General features: G+C 57.1%; 1 protein-coding gene across 1 annotated transcript in view; it reads left to right on the top strand.

The window, feature by feature from the left end:
• The window catches only part of ST14 (ST14 transmembrane serine protease matriptase), a gene marked incomplete at its 5' end in the record, with an annotated part of 37,774 nt that extends 21,785 nt beyond the window's left edge, over window positions 1-15,989 (top strand). Inside the window, 15 exons of the mRNA XM_082660311.1 lie at window positions 257-414; window positions 568-603; window positions 886-1,126; window positions 4,987-5,126; window positions 5,304-5,401; window positions 6,057-6,166; window positions 6,251-6,381; window positions 7,523-7,627; window positions 7,918-8,028; window positions 8,114-8,227; window positions 8,460-8,582; window positions 9,248-9,434; window positions 14,487-14,761; window positions 15,104-15,240; window positions 15,317-15,989. Coding sequence (XP_082516437.1) covers window positions 257-414; window positions 568-603; window positions 886-1,126; window positions 4,987-5,126; window positions 5,304-5,401; window positions 6,057-6,166; window positions 6,251-6,381; window positions 7,523-7,627; window positions 7,918-8,028; window positions 8,114-8,227; window positions 8,460-8,582; window positions 9,248-9,434; window positions 14,487-14,761; window positions 15,104-15,240; window positions 15,317-15,478 — 2,128 coding nt within the window. The 3' untranslated portion in view covers window positions 15,479-15,989. The remainder of the gene's footprint in view (window positions 1-256; window positions 415-567; window positions 604-885; window positions 1,127-4,986; window positions 5,127-5,303; window positions 5,402-6,056; window positions 6,167-6,250; window positions 6,382-7,522; window positions 7,628-7,917; window positions 8,029-8,113; window positions 8,228-8,459; window positions 8,583-9,247; window positions 9,435-14,486; window positions 14,762-15,103; window positions 15,241-15,316) is intronic.
• Between the last annotated feature and the right edge of the window lie 5,591 nt (window positions 15,990-21,580).

Here is a 21,580-nt window from a genome sequence, read left to right as displayed (position 1 = left end):
CGCTCGTGAGCCTGAGCTGCACTGCCCCCCGCAACACAGCACGTCTGCTTGGGCGTGAGGCTGTGAGAGGAAGAGGCCCAGGCCTCGGGCTCAAGGGATCAGCAGGTGGGTGGGCGTACAGGAGCCTGGGGGCCGGCCCGGCCTGGAGAAGGTCTCTTGGTGAGGCCCCTCGGGAGGCCTTAATCCTGCCCCATCTCCAGCGGGCACCTGGGAGGGCGTGGGCCCCGGCACCTCAGGCTCGCCCCTCTCTCCCCAGCGAGGGCAGCATCATCGCCTACTACTGGTCGGAGTTCAGCATCCCCCAGTACCTGGTGCAGGAGGCCGAGCAGGCCATGGCGCAGGAACACGTGGTCACGCTGCCGCCCCGAGCCCGCGCCGTGAGCTCCTTCGTGCTGACCTCAGTGGTGGCCTTCCGTGAGTGCAGGGGCGCCGGGGCGGGCATCCCAGGGCCAGTGCCCAGGAGAGGAGACTGCCTGCTGGCCGGCCCCTCCCTTTAGGGCAGTAAGGAAGCAGGAATACGGAAATAGACGCATCAGTAAATGCTTTACTCTCCCTCTTGCTCTTCAGCCACTGACCCCAGAACAGTACAGAGCACCCAGGACAGTAAGTATCCGCCCTCCTCCCAAAGGAGAGGCGGGGGGTATGTGGCCAGATGCCCCTTCAGTCAGGGGGGTCCCCCAGAGTCACATGGTGGTGATGGCCAGCACATCCCTCTGCCTCTCCCGGGCCATGAGAAGCCCCCTTCCCAGTCTCTCCCGGGTCCAGAGCAGCCTGGGACGCCTCAGAGGGGCCAGGTCTGGCTGCCTCTCCACCTCAGGCGGGGATCCTGGTTGCTCCCCTCGTGGCCCTGCCCAGCTCTGCCCCATATCCTCTTGCCCCACACAGACAGCTGCAGCTTTGCCCTGCACGCCCGTGGCAGCGAGCCGACCCGCTTCACCACGCCCGGCTTCCCCGACAGCCCCTACCCGTCTCACGCCCGCTGCCAGTGGACCCTGCGGGGGGACGCTGACTCCACACTGAGCCTCACCTTCCGCAGCTTCGATGTCGCGACCTGTGATGAAAGTGGCAGTGACCTGGTCACTGTGTATGACACCCTGAGCCCCGTGGAACCCCGGGCTGTGGTGCAGTGAGTGTCCCGGGCAAGTGGAGGTGGGCAGCGGGAGCCTGGCGGCTGCCCGTGATAGGCTGGGCCTCCGGAATGACTGCAGTGGAGGCTGGAGGTTCAGGCCGCTGCCAGCTTGCAGGCAGCAGAGAGCAGGCGTGGCGTGGTCCTCGGCCCGAGCTGCAGGGGAGCATCTCAGAGGTGACTGTCAGCCTGGGCAAGGATGCTGGAGGCCCACAGGTCCCTAGATGCTGGGCACTCCTTCACCTGTCTTTTACCTGCCTGAGTGGAGGTGCCACCTGCTGTTGTATCCCTCTCCCTCTCCCTCTCCCTCCTCCCTCCTCCCTCCTCCCTCTCCCTCTCCCTCTCCCTCTCCCTCTCCCTCTCCCTCCTCCCTCCTCCCTCTCCCTCTCCCTCTCCCTCTCCCTCCTCCCTCTCCCTCCTCCCTCTCCCTCTCCCTCCTCCCTCTCCCTCCTCCCTCTCCCTCTCCCTCCTCCCCTCCCCTCCCCTCCCCTCCCCTCCCCTCCCCTCCCCTCCCCTCCCCTCCCCTCCCCCTCCCCTCCCCCTCCTCCCTCCCTCCCTCCCTCCCTCCCTCCTCCCTTCCTCCCTTCCTCCCTTCCTCCCTTCCTTCCTTCCTTCCTTCCTTCCTTCCTTCCTTCCTTCCTCCCTCCCTTCCTTCCTTTTTTTCTCTCTTTCTCTCTTTCTTTCCTCAAGACTTGTGGGATCTTAGTTCCCCGACCAGGGATTGAACCCAGGCCCTGGCAGTGGATATGCCGAGTCCTAACCCCTGGACCGCCAGGGAATTCCTCCACCTGCTGTTGTAAATGAAGGTCTCGTTGTTACTCAGTGATAGCGAGGTCAACAGCTGAAAAGATGGGGCCACACAGGGCCATATGGGGAAGCACCAGGGTCATCAGGAGGCAGAGGGGGCTGGAGGAAAACGTGGGCAAGAGCCCTTGCTGTAGATTCTCCAGGAAAGGCAAAGCAGGGCAGGGCAGCACCTTCGGACCGGCTGGTTTGAATAACTCCAGCGGGCTCTGGGCCCTAGGGCTGTCTCCAGTCGTCTGGTACCTGGGTGATCAGGGTAGATGGAGAGTGGCCTGGAGCAGGGGACCTCCACAGAGAAGGTGTCGGGGTGTGGGCTCTGGATTAGTTAGTCTGCCTGTGAAAGTCTCACCCCAGTCTTTACTGTCTCCAGGGATTGGCTAGCCCTGGGGGGTGGGGCTGCCTTTCCAGGTCAGCAAGCCCCAGGTATCAAAGCATTGAGGTTATAGTAAATAAAAAGGCATAGATAGCAGGTACACACTACTATATATGAAATAGATAAACAAGGACCTCCTGTAGAGCACAGAGAACTATTTTCAATATCTTGTAATAACCTACAATGGAAAAATCTGAAAGAGAATATATCTACGTATAACTGAATCAGTTTGCCGTACACCTGAAACATTGTAAATCAGCTGTACTTCAATTAAGAAAAGGCATACTGCACCTGCTGAGGGTGCCGAGGTGAATCGGAGGCTGCTGGTGGGGGTGACCTGCCTTCACTCGGCTCCCCCTGCCGCTCCCGACTCAGTGGACCAGAGCCTCCCACTGCTGCCTGTGGAAATGAGCCGGGCACACGTTTCACAGCTAATAAGGTCTGAACTTCAGGCCCAAACCAGGAGGGAGCCATCTGCCGCCACAGCTTCACAGCCAGGACTTCGGTCTAAACACCCTTTTCATGCAGGGTTTCTTTCTGTTTCTCTAACTGATTGACTGTACAACAAATGAATACCTGGTCCTGGGCGGCAGGGTGGAGAACAGACAAGCACGAAGAGGACAGACGCCACTCATAGTCTTCCTATCTGGAAATAATCACTGTTAAATGTGTGTTGCACGTTCTTATAGAATTTTTTGCTATGTGTAGGTTTGTGTATTTATTTTTAAAAAAGGGTTATGTGGCACACGTGGTCTTGTTATGTGCTTTGTAAAGATGGCGTGTGTTAGGATCATCTTCCCAGGTGAGTAGCGTGTCTCTGACTGTCACTGGTAATGGCTGCAGGCTGTGGCGTTGCTTAGTGCACATGACATGCTCTTTGGCCCTGAGGCCTCTGGAGCCTGAGTGCTGAGTCTGAATTTCAGGCCTGCCACATTTTTTTCTTTTTCTTTTTTCTTTTTTTGGCTGCACCGCACAGCATGTGGGATCTTAGTTCCCCAACCAGGGATTGAACCCATGCCCCCTGCGCTGGAAGCACGGAGTCTTAACCACTGGACCACCAGGGAAGTCCCCTGACACTCCCCTGGTGGTCCAGTGAAGTGGACCACCATTTTTTTTTTGAGGGGAGGAGATTTCTTTTCTCCATTTCTTTATTTATTGACTCTTAAATTAAAAAAAATTTTAAACTTTATTTTAATTTTATTTTTAAATTTTATATTGGAGTATAGTTGATTTACAATGTTGTGTTAGTTTCAGGTGTACAGCAAAGTGATTCAGTTATACATATACTTATGTCTATTCTTTTTCAGATTCTTTTCCCATATAGGTTATTTCAGAGTATTGAGTAGAGTTCCCTGTGCTATACAGTGGGTCCTTGTTGATCATCTACTTCATATAGAGTAGTGTGTATATGTCAATCCCAACCTCTTAATATATCCCTCCTCCCCTTCCCCCTTTGGCAGCCATAGGTTTGTTTTCTATGTATGTGAGTCTGTTTCTGTTTTGTAAATAAGTTCGTTTGTATCATTTTTTTTAGAGTCCACATATAGGCGATATCGTATGATATTTGTCTTTCTCTTTCTTCACTTAGTATGGTAATCTCTAGGTCGATCCATGTTGCTGCAAATAGCATTATTTCATTCCTTTTTATGGCTGAGTAATATCCCATTGTTTATATGTACCACATCTTCTTTATCCATTTATCTGTCAATGGACATTTAGGTTGCTTCCATGTCCTGGCTATTGTAATAGTGCTACTATGAACATTGGGGTGCATATATCTTTTTGAATTATGGTGTTCTCTGGATATATGCCCAGGAGTGGGATTGCTGGATCATATGGTAATTCTATTTTTAGTTTCTTGAGGAACCTCCATACTCTTCTCCATAGTGGCTGCACCAGTTTACATTCCCACCAACAGTGCAGGACGATTCCCTTTTCTCTACACCCTCTCCAGCATTTCTTGTCTGTAGACTTTTTGATGATGGCCATTCTGACTGGTGTGTGGTGATAGCTCATTGTGGTTTTGATTTGCGTTTCTCTAATAATTATCGATGTTGAGCATCCTTTCATATGCTTTTTGGCCATCTGTATGTCTTCTTTGGAGAAATGTCTATTTAGATCTTCTGCCCATTTTTTGATTGGGTTGTTTGGTTTTTTTGATATTGAGCTGCATGAGCTGTTTGTATTTATATATTTTGGAGATTAATCCCTTGTTGGTCGCATCGTTTGCAAATATTTTCTCCCATTCCATGCGTTGTCTTTTCGTTTAGTCCTGCCACTTATTAACTGTGCAGTCTTGGGTAAGTTACTTCACCTGTTTTGCCTCTGTTTCCTTATCTGTAAAATGGGGATAATAGTATTTAATGGTTGTTGTGACGAATACCTGAGTTAATGGATACAGAAGCACTAAGGACAGTGCCTGGCGTGTTCCTAGTAAGTGTTGGTAGTTGATGCCGTTACTACTGCTGTTGTTGCTATTATTTGGTCCATAGTGTGTTTAATGAGTCCTCTACTGTTAGGCGTTCAGTGTTTCTGAGTTCTTGCTGTTATAAACAGAGACAGTCTTTTGAGGAGATCCTTACTCAGGTAGCTGGTTGCCTGTGTGGGGAGGGCTTTGGGACCCCACCCTCGGCCCCTCTGCTGGGTTCTGTGCGCTCATAACGCCCGCCCTTCTGCCCCGCAGGCTGTGTGGCTCATACCCTCCCTCCTACAACCTGACCTTCCTCTCCTCCCAGAACGTCCTGCTCATCACGCTGGTGACCAACACCGAGCGCCGACACCCCGGCTTCGAGGCCACGGTCTTCCAGTTGCCTCGGATGAGCAGTAAGGGGCAGCCCAGGAGGGGACAAGCCTCAGGACCACATTTGACGCTCAGGCTCTCCTGGTCATGGAGTGTCTGGTGCCCAGGCAGGAGCTTGAGGGAGGCTGGCCAGCTCCTCAGGGCTCTCGGCCTGCCTGGGCCCTTGGTCCTCACGCCCTCCCCCCTCCCCTTCCTTTCAGGCTGTGGAGGCGACTTGCATGCAGCCCAGGGCACATTTAGCAGCCCCTACTATCCAGCCCACTACCCGCCCAACATCAACTGCACCTGGAACATCGAGGTAGGCACTGTGATGGGGGGGCGGAGGTGGCTAGAGAAGGTGGGGGGGACAAGGGACAGGGAGGGGGAGGGATGCTCCAGGGCACCAGGAGAAAGCACGATGAGTGCCTCCGGCCTCCCTTAAGGTGCAAGTATGGAGGCCGCAGGCGGGGCAGGTTCGGGCAGCATCCAGCAGACCCGGGCTCACACCCGCCTCCTGGCCGGCGCCTGACGTGACGGAGGGACCTGGGCCCGGGACTTCCCTCTCTGGCCGTGGCTCGCTCTGGGCAACGTGAGAGCAGGGGCGCCGGCCTCTTAGAGGAGCCGTTGGGACGAGGCCAAAGGCTGAGTGACACTCAGAGGACGCGCTTGCTGGACGGCAGGAGACAGGCGTCTTGCCGACGGGACACCTCACGCCGTCCAGTCGATGATGGGGGGGGAATTTCCAGCCTTCTTTAGTAACGTAATAGTGTGTCTCGCTGTTTGCAAGTCTGGAAGGTCTTCCAAGCATGGAGCTCGGATCCCTCCTGCCACGTCCTTACTGCCCCCGTGGGCCGGAGGGAAGAACCCGGCAGCCGTGCTCCCGCCATGGTCCTGGCCCCGTGGCTGCCACGGGCCACCCCGGACTTAGGAAGGAGCGAAGCGGCACAGAAGGTCAGCAGCATCTCTCTCCCCAGGTGCCCGACAACCAAAATGTGAAGGTGCACTTCAAAGCCTTCTTCTTGCTGGAGCCCAACGTCCCCCTGGGCTCCTGCTCCAAGGACTACGTGGAGATCAACGGGGAGAGGTGGGTGTCGGGGGAGGGGGAGGGGGGCTGCCCCAGCCCCGGGGCGGGTCCTCTTCCTCCCGCTGAGGCCCCTGCCGCCCCCAGGTACTGTGGAGAGAGGCCCCAGTTTGTCGTGAGCAGCGGCAGCAGCAAGATCACCGTCCACTTCCACTCGGACCAGTCCTACACGGACACCGGGTTCCTGGCCGAGTACCTGTCCTACGACGCCAGTGACCGTGAGTGACACGCTCGGGAGGCGGGGCCTGGCTGGAGGGCGGGCCCGCGATGAGCTCTCTGTTCTGCATTTTATTAGCGCTGTGCTCTCCTGACTCTAGGCCACCGGGGCCGGTAGGATGCATTATCAGTTGCTGTAGTAGCTTTCTGCGGGGGAAAAAAAAGGCTACCTTAGATGCACTCGTGAAAAAAGGCCGACAGTGAATGCCGGCACACACCGTGTCCTGTGGTCCCCGGGTGCGGCATCTCAGGCTGAGGACCCCCGAGTTCCTTTGGTCTATTGTCCCTATGGTTCTGCATCACTTTGAGAATCTGTGCTTGTCTCTGTGTGTCTTTGAGCACCTATAGGATTAACAGCATGCTTTTGAGACACATTAGAACATACTGGGGCTTGAGTCATCACACTAACTACTCCTAGCTTTGGAAATTCTGTGATCTCTACGGAAGAGGTCTGGCAGTTTCCGTGACCTTTAATTTCACTGTCCGCTGTGAATACCAGTTCTTCCACGTCCATGGTGATTATTTTGTTTCCACCCTGCATCCTAGAATAACCTTTTGGAAGTCACTTTTACTGCACACAAACGTCCAAATTTAAGTACAAATTCAACTACACGACTCACCGCCAGAAGTGTAATTAGATGAACAAACCGCTTTGTTAAGTGACTGAGCTACCTGTGCAGAAAAGTGACAACGGCCTCCTCTCCATTTTGTTATCTGCCTGATGACATCAGTTGTCAGACACATTCCAATTTCAGAAACCTCGGAATGTGGAAAATGTCTTAGAATTAAGGGAAGCCGGTGATGCCGTGTGACACTGGGGTGGGACACATCAGCCGTCTGCAGAGCTGCTGCTGCTGCGACTTGCTGACGGGGAGCCTGGCGCTCGGGGATGTGGCTGACCAAGGACACGGGGCAGTAGAACTGCATGCGCACCCGCCAGCCTCTCTCCACTCTGCCCGGGGCTTCCCGGGGTTTGGTCATGGGGGGAGGGGGAGGGACCTCGACTGGCCCTCGCCGGCTAGCTGTAGGAAGCCCCTTGTCACAGCTCAGCGGACCTGGAGACCCCCAGCTGCAGCCTCGCTCCTCTGAGCTGGAGGCGGGGCTGGGGGTCGTGGACTTGAGGCCTGCCCTGTCTCTCTGCAGCGTGCCCGGGCAGGTTCATGTGTAACACAGGGCGGTGTATCCAGGAGGAGCTGCGCTGTGACGGCTGGGCTGACTGCACCGACCACAGCGACGAGCTCCACTGCCGTGAGTCGGGGCTGCCAGACCCGGGCATCCTCTGCCCTTGCTGTGCCCGACTTCTGCCACCGACCCTGCGGCGGGATGGCCCGAGACGGTGGGGGAGGTTGTTCCCGGCCCGGGGCAGACGACAGGCCGCCTTTCCTCGGGCTCCTGGGGGCCCCCTTTGGAGCAGGCGGTGCTGAGTCAGCTTCCACAGCCAGGCGGGACGTGGTCCCCAGGAGCGCGGTGCCCCAACTCCTGGGAAGAGCGGGTGCTGAGTGAGCCTCGTGTCTAACTGCGGCCCCTCGCCCCTCCAGAATGCAACGCCACCTACCAGTTCACGTGCACGGACAAGCTCTGCAAGCCCCTCTTCTGGGTCTGTGACTCCGTGAAGGACTGCGAGGACGGCAGTGATGAGCAGGGCTGCAGTGAGTGGGGCGGGGGGTGGCGGCTGGGCTCCCCGCGGCCCTCTGCTGACCCGCCAGCCCCTGCTGAGTCCTTGCGCTTTCCCAGGCTGCCCGCCCGAGACCTTCAGGTGTAACAACGGGAAGTGCCTCCCGCAGAGCCAGCAGTGTGACGGGAAGGACAACTGTGGGGACGGGTCCGATGAGGCCAAGTGCGACCACGGTGAGGCCAGGCCCCGCCCCCTTCCCTTGGGCGCTTGCCTGCCACACTCACGTGCAGCGGGTCCAGAGTTCAACACACACAGACCGCCCTGCACACTGAGTGTGCGAGAAAGGGTGTCGGCACGGGTGCGGATGAGGGGGCAGGCCCAAGAGGGGCGTGAGGGGGAGGGACCATCAGCCTGGGTTCGGGAGAGAGATTGATTCCCTCCCCCTGCGTCCTCCTCCGTGAGCAGTGAGCACCGTCACCTGCACCAAACACACCTACCGCTGCCTCGACGGGCTCTGTGTGAGCAAGGGCAACCCCGAGTGTGACGGGAAGAAGGACTGTATCGATGGTTCGGATGAGAAGGACTGTGGTGAGCAGGGCTGCCGCATACAGTTGTGCGGGTTGTTCACTGTGCAAGGCGCATACGGAGGTGGGCATTATGTCAGCGCTTCACTCACCCAGCTCTGCCCTGGTGAGAGGGTGTGTCTGCCTGGAGGAAAGGATAACTTTGCTGATTGGCGCCCAGGCACTGCCTCACAGGCAGTTCTGGTCCTGGAGGCAAGGCCCAGGGCAGCTAGTACGTCAGGGCCTCTGTGGCAGGGCTGGTGTCCTGGCCGCGGTGCTGGGCTGACCCCCGCTCTGTAGACCTGGCCACAGGGGCAAGTACTGGAGCCCTCGGCAGGGTTTTGTCCCCACCCCGCCCATACTTTAATTTGCAGCCTCTTGTGTATTTCAGAAGCGCTGGCCGTAGGTTACATGTGAGCAAAGCAGCAGCTGTTCTGTGACTTCACGTCACCCATTGCTCTTCCCTCAGAGCTGTGTCCTTCCGCATGCAACAAGAAAGTCTGGGCAAATGACACCCAAATTAAATCTAAGCTAACCATCAGATGTCTGAAGGCCCCTGTGCAGGAGCGGGAGGTGGGGAGTGAGGGTTTTGAATTTGGGGGCAGGGAGAGGGGCCAGGTGGCTGCCCCGGCTGCTGCTCCAGTGGCGGGGCTGGTGCCCCACTGTGACTCCCGTCTCTGCCCCTCCCAGACTGTGGGCTGCGGTCATTCTCCAGGCAGTCTCGGGTTGTCGGGGGTGAGAACGCGGACGAAGGTGAGTGGCCCTGGCAGGTGAGCCTCCACGCCCGGGGCCAGGGCCACGTGTGTGGGGCTTCCCTCATCTCCCCCAGCTGGATGGTGTCCGCCGCCCACTGCTTCGTCAACCACAGAGGATTCAGGTACGCCATGGGCCGGAGCGGGGAGGCCTCGTGCCGGCCCTAAGTGGGGCGCCCCTCCATGTTTCCTGGGGTGGAAAGGCCCTGTGTCTGTGAGTTGTGCCCAGGTGAGGCAGGGCCGGGACTGGAGGGGTGGCAGACCCCCCAGGATGGGGCTTAATAACAGAAGTAATAAAAATGAGTGTTTATTGGGTGCCCCTCTTGTCCAGCGGGATCTCAGTGCCTCTCCTAACAGCCCAGGCAGACGGGTCTGAACACGTCCCCGTTTTACAGAAACGGAGGGTCAGAGAGGTAAGGACATTTGCCTGAGGTGGTACAGCTTTTAAGAGGCAGAGCCAGACTGGGGCCCACGTGTGTGGATTCCAGAGCCGGTGCGGTCAGCCTCTGCACGGTGGAGACCCCTCGGGACCCTTTCATTCACCGCCTGGCCCTGGCTTGCCAGGCCACCGTGGGCGAGTTATTCACCTTCCTAGGCCTCAGGCTCCTGGGTGCTGATGGTGACGCTGTGATTTTTACGCTGAGAGGTGTGAGAAGGGAGCGCGGGGACGCACCTGAAGCGCTGAGCCCGTGCCTGGCGCACAGCAGGTGCTCAGCCCATCGTAGCCTCAGGTCCACGGCAGACCCGAGCCCGGTGCAGGGAGGGGCACCAAGCATGCCACCGGGCCATGCCGGCCTCTCAGGGCGGGTGGGCAGGGCCAGGCTTAGCAGGAGCAGGTGGCCCAGCGCCGGGGCTCTTTCTGACTTTGGTCCAGCCCGCCCAGGCCCTCTGGCCATCGGCTGCGGGAGGGGGACTGAGGGGACAGCTTGCTCCTGGAGACTCGGGCACAGGGGTCCCCCTCACCCAGGGCCTTCCTGCCGGGCGCCTGCCCTCCTGCCACGGGCAGCTGCGTGGGAAGGGGACCCAGGGTGCCACGGTCGCCCCTTGGCCAAGAGAGAGCGGGACCACCATGGACTTCCGGGACAGACAGGACCCATAGCATGATGTAGGCCTAAGGCCAGACACTGGGGCCGGTCAGACAGGTGCACGTGCTGGGGGTGATGTAACAGCAGAGGCTTGGGGGGAGTGGGGTCAGTGGTGGACCCCGGGCGCTGCTGGGCTGGTGAAGTGCAGCCTGGTCCAGCCTGCCCCGCTCTTCTCACTCTGTCACACTCCACTCCACTCTGGGCAGAAGCGACCCGCTTTCTTCTTGGGGTGATGGGAGCTTACTTCAGAATTTTTAGAATGAACTTATCATTTTGGAGTGTGGACAAGTTGCAAAGATAGGACGCAATTTCCCCATATCCCCGCCCAATTTCCCTTGATGTTATCATGCTGCTTTTGTCAGCACCGAGAAACGAGAAACTCACGGTCCCTTACTAGGAACTTGCCTCCGGGCTGCCTCGGGGCTCCCCCGCAGGCTCCCTGGCACCGGTTTCACACCAGCATCCTTTCTGCTGCAGGAGTTTGTCCAGGTGCCCCCTTTGTGTCTGTTGTCCTGTCCCCCCAGTCTCCTCTGGTTCGGGACGATTTCTCAGTCTTTGTGTGTTTTTCGTGACCTGGACAGTCTGGAGGCCAGGGGCCCTGTAGAGTGCCCCCATCTGGATGCATCTGAGGTTGTTCTCGTGATTAGACTGGGGTCATGAGTGTTTGGAAGAAAGTCACGTTGTATCAGCAGGTAAATGATGTCAACGTGGCTTATCTCTGGTGATACTCAGCTCATCTCGGTCATCTGGTTAAGATGGTGATGACTGCTCTCTCCACTCGGAAGTGTTTCCCCCTTCTGTACTCTATTCTTTGAAAATGAGTCAGTGTGGAATTGCTTTGTAAGGAAGCTTTGTCCCTCTCTCCCATGTATTTATTTAATCATCTATTTATGTTTGTAGGGACTCGTGCATATATTTATATTTCGGGTTGTAATCCAATACCGTGTTGTTTACTGTCGCTAGATTATTCCAGAGCCGACCACTGAGAGCTCTCCAGGCTGGCGCCCGGCTCCCTAGGACATGCCCCCATTCTTTTGTTTTTCTGAGCCACCTCCTTGCTTTCGGACACCACCTGGTACTCTAGGCTCATCCTGTATTTTCCTGGTCAAGCCCTAGAACTAGGCATTCTGTGAGAAGAAACCAAGATCTGGGTCCTCTGCACCCACACAGCCGCCACCGTCCCCGTTCCTAGCCCCGTCTGCAGGGTGAGCTGGGATGTGCGTGGACTTCTGAAGCACCTGCCCCTGGGCCCTGCCCGGCTTCTTCCTCTTTCCCTTGCTTCACCTTTTCATTTCTCATTTCCTTTTCCTTCATCTTCTCCTGCTCAGCAGTCTTACTTCTGCCCATTAATGCCCTCAACAGCCATTGCTACCATTGGCACCGGGAGAGAAAGCTGAATTAGACTTGGTCCCTGCACTTCCAGACGTCCCAGGGTAGGGGGACAAGTTGCCATACACATGTGCACGTAGTAAGGGCTGTGCCAGAGCTGGGGGGAGGCTGCCGAGGGCCCAGTGTGTGGGTTAGAGCTCCCCTGAGTGCTAGGGAGGGTGGCTGCTAGGAGTGCCTTTATGGGCAGGGTGTCTGGTCTGCTGTTGAAACGTGAGGGTGTCAGTGGACCAGGTGACTCAGACCTTCCAGACAAAGGGAGGGTTGTGAGCAGGGACAGGCAGGGAGGAAGTGTGCCAGGACCTGGAGTGCAGGTACTTTGGACACATTTCTGAGTCAGCAAGCGATCCCAGGGTGTTACCGAGAGGTGGCATCTCGTGGTCAAGGGCATGGGCTGCTGGGTTCAGACGGTGGCCCAAGACCACCTTGACTGGCTGGGGGATAAGAAGACGTAACACGTCGGGCGCCAGAAGAGTGCTTGGCGTGGTCGGCTGTGTCGACCTCTGCCTTTTGCCTTAGGTCTTGACGGAATGGCCGGGGTTTATCTGCAGGTGTTTCTTTGCCGCCATCTGTGCTGCTCATCTGCTGCTGAGTTGCCTCTTAACGCTTGGGCCTTCACCATTCTTTCTGTGTTTGCTGTCCAGCTGATGTGCTTGTGACGATGCAGCACGGGGATGTCACCAGTCGGCTCGACACGACCAGCTTTGGGGCTTTTTTTTCTCCAAGAGGTCCTTCATGACCTTGTGGAGTTTTCACACTGTCTTTTCTTGTCCTGCTTTTGTTTCTCTTCTTTGTCTTCTGGAAGTTCCAGGCCCTCTCTGGTGACTGACACTGAAGTCTTCTCAGATTCCTTCTGCTGTCGGACACAGTACTCATCGGCGGGCTCGAGCACACAGATCACTGCTAAGCTGTGCTTCACTAGACGTTCACGTACCCCTTTCTGAGCCATTTCCGAGTTAGGCGCAGCCATCGTGGCACTTCTTCCCCGAGGACGGCAGGCGGCGTCTCCCAAGAACAGGGAAACCCTCCCATGTAACCACCATACGGTTATCGCATCCGGAAACGATCGCACTGACGTAGCACTGTTAGCTGGCATATGGTCCGCATTTCAGATTCCTCCAGTTCTCCCAGTATTTATAGGTTTTTAAAAAATGTAGGATCCAGTCAAGGGATATGCTTTGTTTTAAGTCATTAGTTTTGACTCGTCTCTTTAAAATGTAGAACGGTCTCTCCCAGCCTTTTAATTTTTGTTCTTTAATGGCAGTACGTTTTTGAAAAGTCCAGGATGTTATTTTGCAGAATGTCTCTCGATCTGGTTGTTTTTGGTTGTTGTTTCATGATTAGAGTTAGGTTACATTTTTTTTTTTCTGGTCAGGAAACACTGCATAGGTGATGTGTCCTCAGGAAGTACATAATACCCCATCAGTGGTGACGATTTGGAGAAAAGTCTGATTACTTGGTTAGGGTGGTGTCTACCAGTACTTATAAAGGTGCTTCCCCCGTTGGTTATGACTCTTGGGTGATGCTTTGAATTGGTGTGTATATCTTTTTTTTAATATTTATGTATTTATTTATTTGGCTGCACCAGGTCTTAGTTGCGGCATGCGGGATCTTCCTTGCCGCGTGCAGGATCTTTAGTTGCGGCATGTGGGATCTTTTCTTTTAGTTGCCGCAAGCGGGATCTAGTTCCCTGACCAGGGGTCGAATCCGGGCTTAACCACTGGACCAGGAGGGAAGTCCCAGTGTGGCTATCTTGTTACCCAGTGGTTTTTAGCATCTGTTGATGATTCTTGCGTGTATCGGTTATTGCTGTGGTAGGTGTGAAATATGACTTATTGTGTCATTTCTTCTGTATTTCTTAGCTGGTGTTTTTCTGTAAAGCACAGCTTTCCTTCTCTTCTTATAAATTATTTTGAGATTATTTTTTAGCTTCAGGATAGATTCTCCTCCGCTTCTTGTATTGTTTATCACGTATAGCGCTCTAACCCCTAGTTTACTTTGGTGTCCAGATGAGCCAGATCTTGACTAGTGAAAGCCTTGTCCTACTGGCCCCGCCCTCGTGCCAGCTCCCACTCACTTCTGGTAACACAGTATATTCCTGGTTCACTCTATGTGCTGCTTGCTCCAGACCTGAAATCAGCCACTCCTCCAAGGAGCCTTGGTTCCTTTCCATGGGGAAGGATCGTCAGAAGCCACGTTCTGTCTGCTGTTGGGGATGCCATGGCTCTGAGGCCATCATCTTTCCGAACAGCCGTGAGCTTTTCCTGCTCTGATGGCATGTCAGCAGCATGGGGTTCTTCTCTCCTCCGCCTCTGCCTGTTGGTGTCTCCCTTTTCCCACGTGGGAAACTGGGTCCCAGCAACACCAGGGTCTTGTCTTTTTACTGGTTCAGTCGTCCCATACACAGTAGTCAGAATTGCTGCACCATCCCGCTGCCGACGACAAACCTGGTGAAGTTCCATCTACTTTTCAGCTCCTCTGGTACTTAAAGTATGTACCGCTGTGTTAGAGAAGTATTTGGATGGATGTGTCCCTTCCATGGAAGGGTAGATTAATGAGAAGGGAAATCTTTTTGGTAATGAGATAAGCGAGGGCAGCTGAGCATCGTCCTGGGGTGGGCGCGGGCTCGGGTCGAGGGGCACAGGGCACGGGGCCGAGGGCGCCGGCTCAGGCCTCCCTCTCCGCCCGTCCTCCGGCCCCCGGCAGGTACTCTGACCACAGCATGTGGACCGCCTTCCTGGGCCTGCACGACCAGAGCAAGCGCAGCGCCCCCGGGGTGCAGGAGCGCCGGCTGCAGCGCGTCATCTCCCACCCCTTCTTCAACGACTTCACCTTTGACTACGACATCGCGCTGCTGCAGCTGGAGCAGCCGGCCGAGTACAGCGCTACCGTGCGGCCCATCTGCCTGCCGGACGCCGCGCATGCCTTCCCCGCCGGCAAGGCCATCTGGGTCACCGGCTGGGGCCACACGCAGGAGGGAGGTGAGCAGGGGTGGAGGTGAAGTTGGGGTGAGGGGCTGACAGCTCTGCCCGCAGTCCAACCGCTGTGGGATGGGGGGGGGGGCCTCGTGGCCGTCCTTCTGTCCCTCCCTTTATCACACGCCTTCCCAGGGTGGGTATCGGATTCCTCACCCGACAGATGGTCAGCGCGGCCTGATCACTCTGCCCCGCTGCACAGCATCCCATCCTGGAGACGTGCCCTCAGGTTTTAGCCACGTGTGGGCCGCGGGCATCCGCGCTATTTCGGGGGCTCTGCTGGTCGGGTCCCCCCGCTGACTGCCGGCCTCCCCTCCCGCCCTGTCCCCCGCTTCTGCTGCCTCCCAGGCACCAGGGCGCTGATCCTGCAGAAGGGCGAGATCCGCGTCATCAACCAGACCACGTGCGAGCGCCTGCTGCCGCAGCAGATCACCGCGCGCATGATGTGCGTGGGCTACCTCAGCGGCGGCGTGGACGCCTGCCAGGTGGGCCGGCGGGGCTGGGGGCGGCGCGGAGGGGCGGGGCGGCGGGGCTCGGTGCCAAGGCCTGGTCTCCCCGCAGGGCGATTCCGGGGGCCCGCTGTCCAGCCCGGAGGCCGATGGGCGGATGTTCCAGGCCGGCGTGGTGAGCTGGGGCGACGGCTGCGCGCAGAGGGACAAGCCAGGCGTGTACACGAGGCTCTCCGTGTTTCGGGACTGGATTAAACAGCAGACCGGGGTGTAGCGGCGAGGTGCCACCCCAGGTGCGCACGTGCGGGCTGAAGACGGGATTGCTGGCCGGACCCCCGGCTTGGCCCCCGGAACCCAGACTGGGACCTGATCCCCGAGCCTCTGGAGATGGAGACGCGCCCGCAGGCCTCTCACCCACCCCACACCCCCAGCTTCCCAAGCGTGTTTGGGGAGGGGAGGGGAGGACGCCTGGCAGTGCCAGGCCGGAGGTTTGAAGACACAGCCTTTCGGCCCTGGCGCCACGCTGGGCCGGAGGCTCTTTTCCTCGAATACAGGGAAGGCTGGCTTCGTCTGCCTCAGATATAGGACCAGCTCTTGTTTGGACTTTGGGGCCCCTTGGGCGGGGCTGGTGGGACACCACGGGCTCCCAGGGTCGCCTGCTTCAGGAAATCCAGGCCTGAGGGACCTGGAAGTCAGCCGGGTCCAAGGTTCGAATGTTTTGCCGGCTCCCAGGGCGGGGTTCAGTGTGTATATTTGTGTGTATGAGTAAAACACTATTTCTTTTTAGGTAATTTTTCTTTCTTACTGGAGTTGATGGGCTCCCCTAGCCCCAGCAGCAAGAAACTGGGTTTAAATTCCCCTCAGCACAGAGCCTGGAGTCAGGCTGAGAGTGGGGACCACAGTGCCCTGTGACAGTCCCCAGGCCAGCACAGGGCTGTGTTTCCTCCCTTACCTGAAGCTCCCCAGACAGGGCCTGGTGCCGGGACAGGAGGGGTGGGACGGGGTGCCGCTCCCCGCGATGGGGGAGGAGCTTTGTCCTGGCGGTTTCGGTCAGGTGGGGACATGGTCACGCGAATGCTGTGTGTGTGTGTGTGTGTGTGTGTACCTGTGCGCCTGCGCTTGCACACTTGGACACGAGAGTGTGCGTGAACTCACGGCTGTCCAGCGTGGGCTGAGTGGGTGGGTCCCGATGATGCCGCCTCGCTTGAGGCTTCTCCCATGTCTAGTGCTGTCCTTCCTCCTTTGATTTTTCCTTAGTAAATTACAGTATTCTCTCCCTTCTTGCTTGGGATGACTCAGAGGGACAGAGACGAGGATCTGGGGAGGGCTCAGGGAGTTCTTGAGAAGATGTTTGAGGGCCTTCCGTATGCCAAGGCTCTGTACGAGCTGGGGCTGGGGGATAGCAGCAGACCTAGGAAGAGAAATCAGATGGCCGTGTGAGGGAGGGTGGGTGGTCTTCGCTCATTGCTGTATCGCCAGCTCAGCTCCTAGAAGATGCTAACACATATTTGTTGACTGAATGGTCATTGCTCTCTATGTGTTTTGGAAACCAAAGGGAACAATCTGGGCAGACTTCCTGGAGGAGGTGAGCTGCCTCTTTCATTTTAGCCTGAGGGCCTTACCCTCTGGAAAGAGGGAGAAGTTTTGTCTTGACAGCTGTGCAAGCATCCACATTGGGTTTTCCTTCCAGGGAAGGGAAAGGGTATCATTTTTGCCCAGGTGTGGGGAGTAGGAGAATGAAGGTGCTGTCAGAAGACCCTGTGCAGATGGTGCCGAGTGTACATACCTGGTGTGTAGGGAGAGGCTTCACTTGTGGTCTGGTTCCCAAGGGTGAGAGCCCCTCAGGCAGCCAGGCCTGGCCTGTGCCTACCCACAGCACCGCTCTCCTGTCGGCACCTGACATGGTCCAGAAGACGCTCTCCCCAGGTCAGAAACGCAGGCGGGGTCATGAGACGACTTCACTGTCCCCTAAAGGCACAGGGGCTCCCTCTCCACAGCCCTCTGTCCCAGTCTATGGTGGTTTCTCAGCCTCATTGTTATCCTCCTGGGGCCCTTTGGGGTCACCCCGCTGCCTCAGGGGTCTCACCGGCATGTCCGGGCTGGGACTGGGCAGGTCATCCAGGACAGCGTTCCCACAGCGTGGCCCCGGGGCCAGGAGCATCCACACCACCTGGGGCGTCGCAGAGACTCAATTCTCACACTTCACCCAGACCTCCGGCGTCAGAGATTCTGGGAGGCGGGGCGCAGCCGTCTGCTTCAACAAGCCTTCCGGGTGATTCTGACGAACCACAGGGCTAAGAGCATCCGCATCTCTGAGTGCCCACCAGGTGCCCGGCACTGCGCTTTGCAGGCGTGTCCTGCGGTCCTGGCAGGGTCCTGGAAGCCACAAACATTTGACGCCTGGAAACCAAACAAAGCATCAGTGCCTTTCAAAAGACTGTGGAGCCAAATCCAGCGTTACTTCGGACCACAGATAAGAATCGGCTAAGACTCCTTAGCTAGTGGGAAGTCAGTCTCGTCTTCGAGCTGTAATGAAGACAGAGGCCCGAGCACAGTCAGGGCTGACGACAGGAGTGACAGCCGGCCCGGGTCTGCTCCTCTCTGCCGAGGGCAGCGGCGCCGGCACCAGCCCTGAGCCACCGCCTCAGCTTCCCGCACCCGGGTGCAGGCCTGGGGAGAGACTAGTGACCAAAACTGTTCGGCACACATTTTCATGTCCAGTTCAAGAACTCCAGCTCCAAGTGTGAGCAAGTTCAGTTCCGCCCGTGCAGCCTGCTGTGGCCGCAGCCAGGCCCACGACGGTGCAGTGCCGTTTGTGCGACCGCACCCAGGCAACCAGGCAGCGCTGCCCCAGGCAGGCACACGGGCCTGTGCACAAGGCGCTGCCTCGGCTTCATGCTCTCTGTTGCCTTCGGTTGGGTCCCCACAAAAGCTCAACGAACCACTGTGAGGCCTTTTCCTGACTGACTAGCCTGTTTTAGTTGCTAGGATCTTGAAACGAGCCATCTCTCTGGTCCCCCAAACTACCCTGCGTCTCACTTGTTTTAGCCACCAATCACAAGCATTAAAATGGAAGTTCAGTCAATGTTTCATCCTATTTCGTGGACAGGGATCTGATCCAGACCTGGATTCTGCAGGAGGAACAGTCTGCAGGGACCCAGGGCCGGGCGGGGCGTTGGGGGGGGGGGACCACAAGGGCGTAGGGAAGCTGTTCAGCCACCAGGGGGCACCGCAGGGCTTCCCAGGCCGCCAGCCTCCCGGTGGCCAAGGTGCTGTCACGGGAGTAGGGCCCTCGCTGCGCAGGGTGGGGAGGTGGATTGGGACGGACCCCAGGCCCAGCCGTTCTCGGAAGGCTGTCTCCTGCAGCTTCCAGTCCCTTCGTGCCCCGTCACAGGTGGGCAGCAGGAGGCCCCGCACCCACCCCTCCCTGCGGCAGGGGCCTGCTGGCCCTCAGGCTCTGGGACCCAGAGGATGAACATGCCCAGGGCGGGGTCAAAAGAGGTTTAGGGTTTGAGGACAGAGGTGACCAGTGGCAGGAGGTGGGTGTTATCCCCCGGAGGAGCAAGCGTGGAACGATACCCGTTACCACAGCTGACAGATGCTGCAGCCCGTGGGCAGGTACATTCTTACACACACACACACACACACACACACACACACACACACACACACACACACGCGCGCGCGCTCTTGGGGGAGGGGCAGGGCTGTGTTTTAGGGCCTGAGCTCCCGGTCCTGGAAACACGGCCTGGCTGTTACCACAGGACACCCTCCCCCTCTCTGGGGCACGTGGCATGCCCACAGATTCAATTCAGGGGGCCTCCCTCAGCTCTCTGTGATGGAATGAGGCCTCCCACTTTCCCAGGCTTGGAATCACGAGGGTGTGTGTGTTTTGCACACCTGCAGCCACACGTAAGGGAGATTGGACCTTAAAGCTGGTGTTTCTCAGACTTGAGTTTCTTGGAACACTGAAGCTCCAACATACCTACCATCTAATGAAAGAGCCACCTTACTTGTCTGATGTAAACCTCACAACAGCCCTATGGTCGTTCCCACTTTACAACAGAAAACCACGGCGCCAAGAGTGTAAGTAACCGCCCAAGGTCCCAATCTAGTCTCCTAGGACCCGGGCACCTAGGCTCTGTCCCCCATAGACTCTGTTACTCACACACCGTCGTTTCACGAGGGAAGGAACTTCTCGTGGGTAGAATGAAGGGGCCACGTTCTCAAAGACCCTGTGGGCCAGCCCCTAGGCTCGAGTCCCCCTTGCTTTGGGGAACTCCAACAGACCTGGTCACGAGGCCTCCCTGCCGTGAGAGCTATTTTCCAGGTGAGGGGTTTGCTCCAGGTGGGCAGTGCACTCGTTCTCCATCTGCTTTGCCAGCCCAGGTGGGATGCCGCTGTTTATTGGGTCCCTGGGGTCCACCTGGCCCAAAGCGTGGGGGGGTTTGCATCAGCCCTCGTGCCATTTCAACTCGTCCGGTAAGGGTGATGGGCCGAGGGAGGGAAGGGGGAAGTGTCTGTTGGAAGGGGGTCCGGGCAACTGCTTTCAGGTCACCAGGCTGGGGTTCCTCAGGGTGGCAATCTGGAACAGAGCTTGGAAAGCCACCAAATACGACTCAGATGATGAGAGCAGGCCCCCAAGCAGGAATATGGACATTTATCACCTGCTTTTACGTCTTCGGGTTGACCTAGAAGATCGTTCCAACCGTTCTTCCACAAGGTGACAAACACGGCATTGACAGCGGGGAGTGAAGACGTCAGAGGGGCTTTGAGCAAGTGGTGCTTCCTCTAGGCCTGGGCGTGGACAGGCTCCTCCCTGAGGAGAGGGAGCCGCCTCTGGCACAACAGGAAAAGGGGGAGCAAGGGGGACCTGGGTGCCAGCCGAGCGTGAGGGGGGCCTGGGTCCAGATTCCCTTTATGTTCTGGCTGTCCTCGCCCCCCACACCCCTGCTCCCCGCAAGAGAGATGCTGAGGAAAGCAGCCCTTGACTCTCAGATCAGCACTTGCACGACGCGCTGATTGCTTCTGGTCTGATATGCCTACAGTGATGACTGTATTTTGGTGAAGAAACCCCAGCTCTTCGGATTTCAGTTCATTTCATTATCTGTTTCCCCCTTTTCTTCTCCAGAGGGCTGCGCGCTCCTGTGCCATCGCCCTGCACCTGCAGCTCCGAGGCTGTTTTTCTGCCTTTTCCCCTCATCTCCAGTTGTTTCTAAAAAGTCAGGGTCCACAGCTGTTTCCAGGCGAGGTGGAATCAACTCCATTGTCTGGTTGTTCCGCTGCCTCAGAATCTTCCAGCGGGAGGGCTGTGTATTTTCCTGGGGTGCAAACTTAGCTTGCCCTTCCCCTTGGCTCTGTGCTTTCCTCCACCACACGCTTCCTTCACCCTGAGGTTATCACGATTTTCCCTGCCCACGCCCCTGTGGTCAGGAATAACTCAGTCTCCCTGCCAGACCTCTCTTCTGGAACTTCATACAGACTTGTTTAACTCGAAAAGAAAACTCTTCCACCCTTAGCCCGTGTTCTTTTTCCAAAGAGCTGCAAGTACACGGTGTGTGTGTGGGAGGGCTGGGGGACAGGAGAAGGACCAGGTCCCGAGAGGAGGGTAGGGGAGCTCTCTCCTTCCCTCTCCCTCTCCCTCCTTCTCCTTCTCTCTCTCTCTCTCTCTCTCTCTTTCTCTCTCTGTCAGACAACAGCTCCCGAAGGAAACAGGGCATCAGATACCTCTTTGAATTTCATAACCTAGGTACTGTCCAAATACTTAAAAGGACAAGAAAAATGTGTAGAAACAGACTAGAAAAAATTGAAATCTATGTTTGGAACACATGACCCTTGCAAAAACACGGTTAAAAAATGGCTTATTTATACCAGCCAGAAGAAAGGATGAGGAAAGAAGTCATGGATTCGACAGGCTTTTGCCGAGGGTCGCCCTGCGCCCTTTGTGACTTGGGAACAGGGCGGTTGTAGGATGAGGGCTGCTTCAGGCTCGTCGGGCCTGGCCTTGCAGACGCTGGGAAGCAGGTCCTGGAGCCTGTCGGGGGCCCTTGGTGGGTGGGAGGGAGTTCACATTCCCAGGAGGTGTGAGGTCACAGGGCCTGGCCACTTGCCTCCCCGGGCCTCTGTGACCCTCCAGTTGCTCAGTGGGGTAACAGCTGCCTGAGGGCTGCCCTTTTAGAACTGGAAGGACACCTCCATTCAACCTCACAGCTGGAAAGAAGCTTTGGAGGTCGGGTAGGTAGGAACCTGCTCTGCACACCTACCCTGCAGACGTGTCTGTCCCGCCGCTGTCCTCGCTGGGGAGGGTCCGGCAGCTCAGCTGCTCCAGTGATATCTACGAAGTGTCAGTAATGGGGCAGTGCGTGCCGAGTGCCTC

Source organism: Grampus griseus (genome assembly GCF_964374135.1).
Source record: "Grampus griseus genome assembly, chromosome: 8".
NCBI lineage: Eukaryota > Metazoa > Chordata > Mammalia > Artiodactyla > Delphinidae > Grampus > Grampus griseus.
The sequence above is the reverse complement of the archived record's forward strand: the minus strand, read 5'-3'. Positions and strand labels throughout refer to the sequence as shown.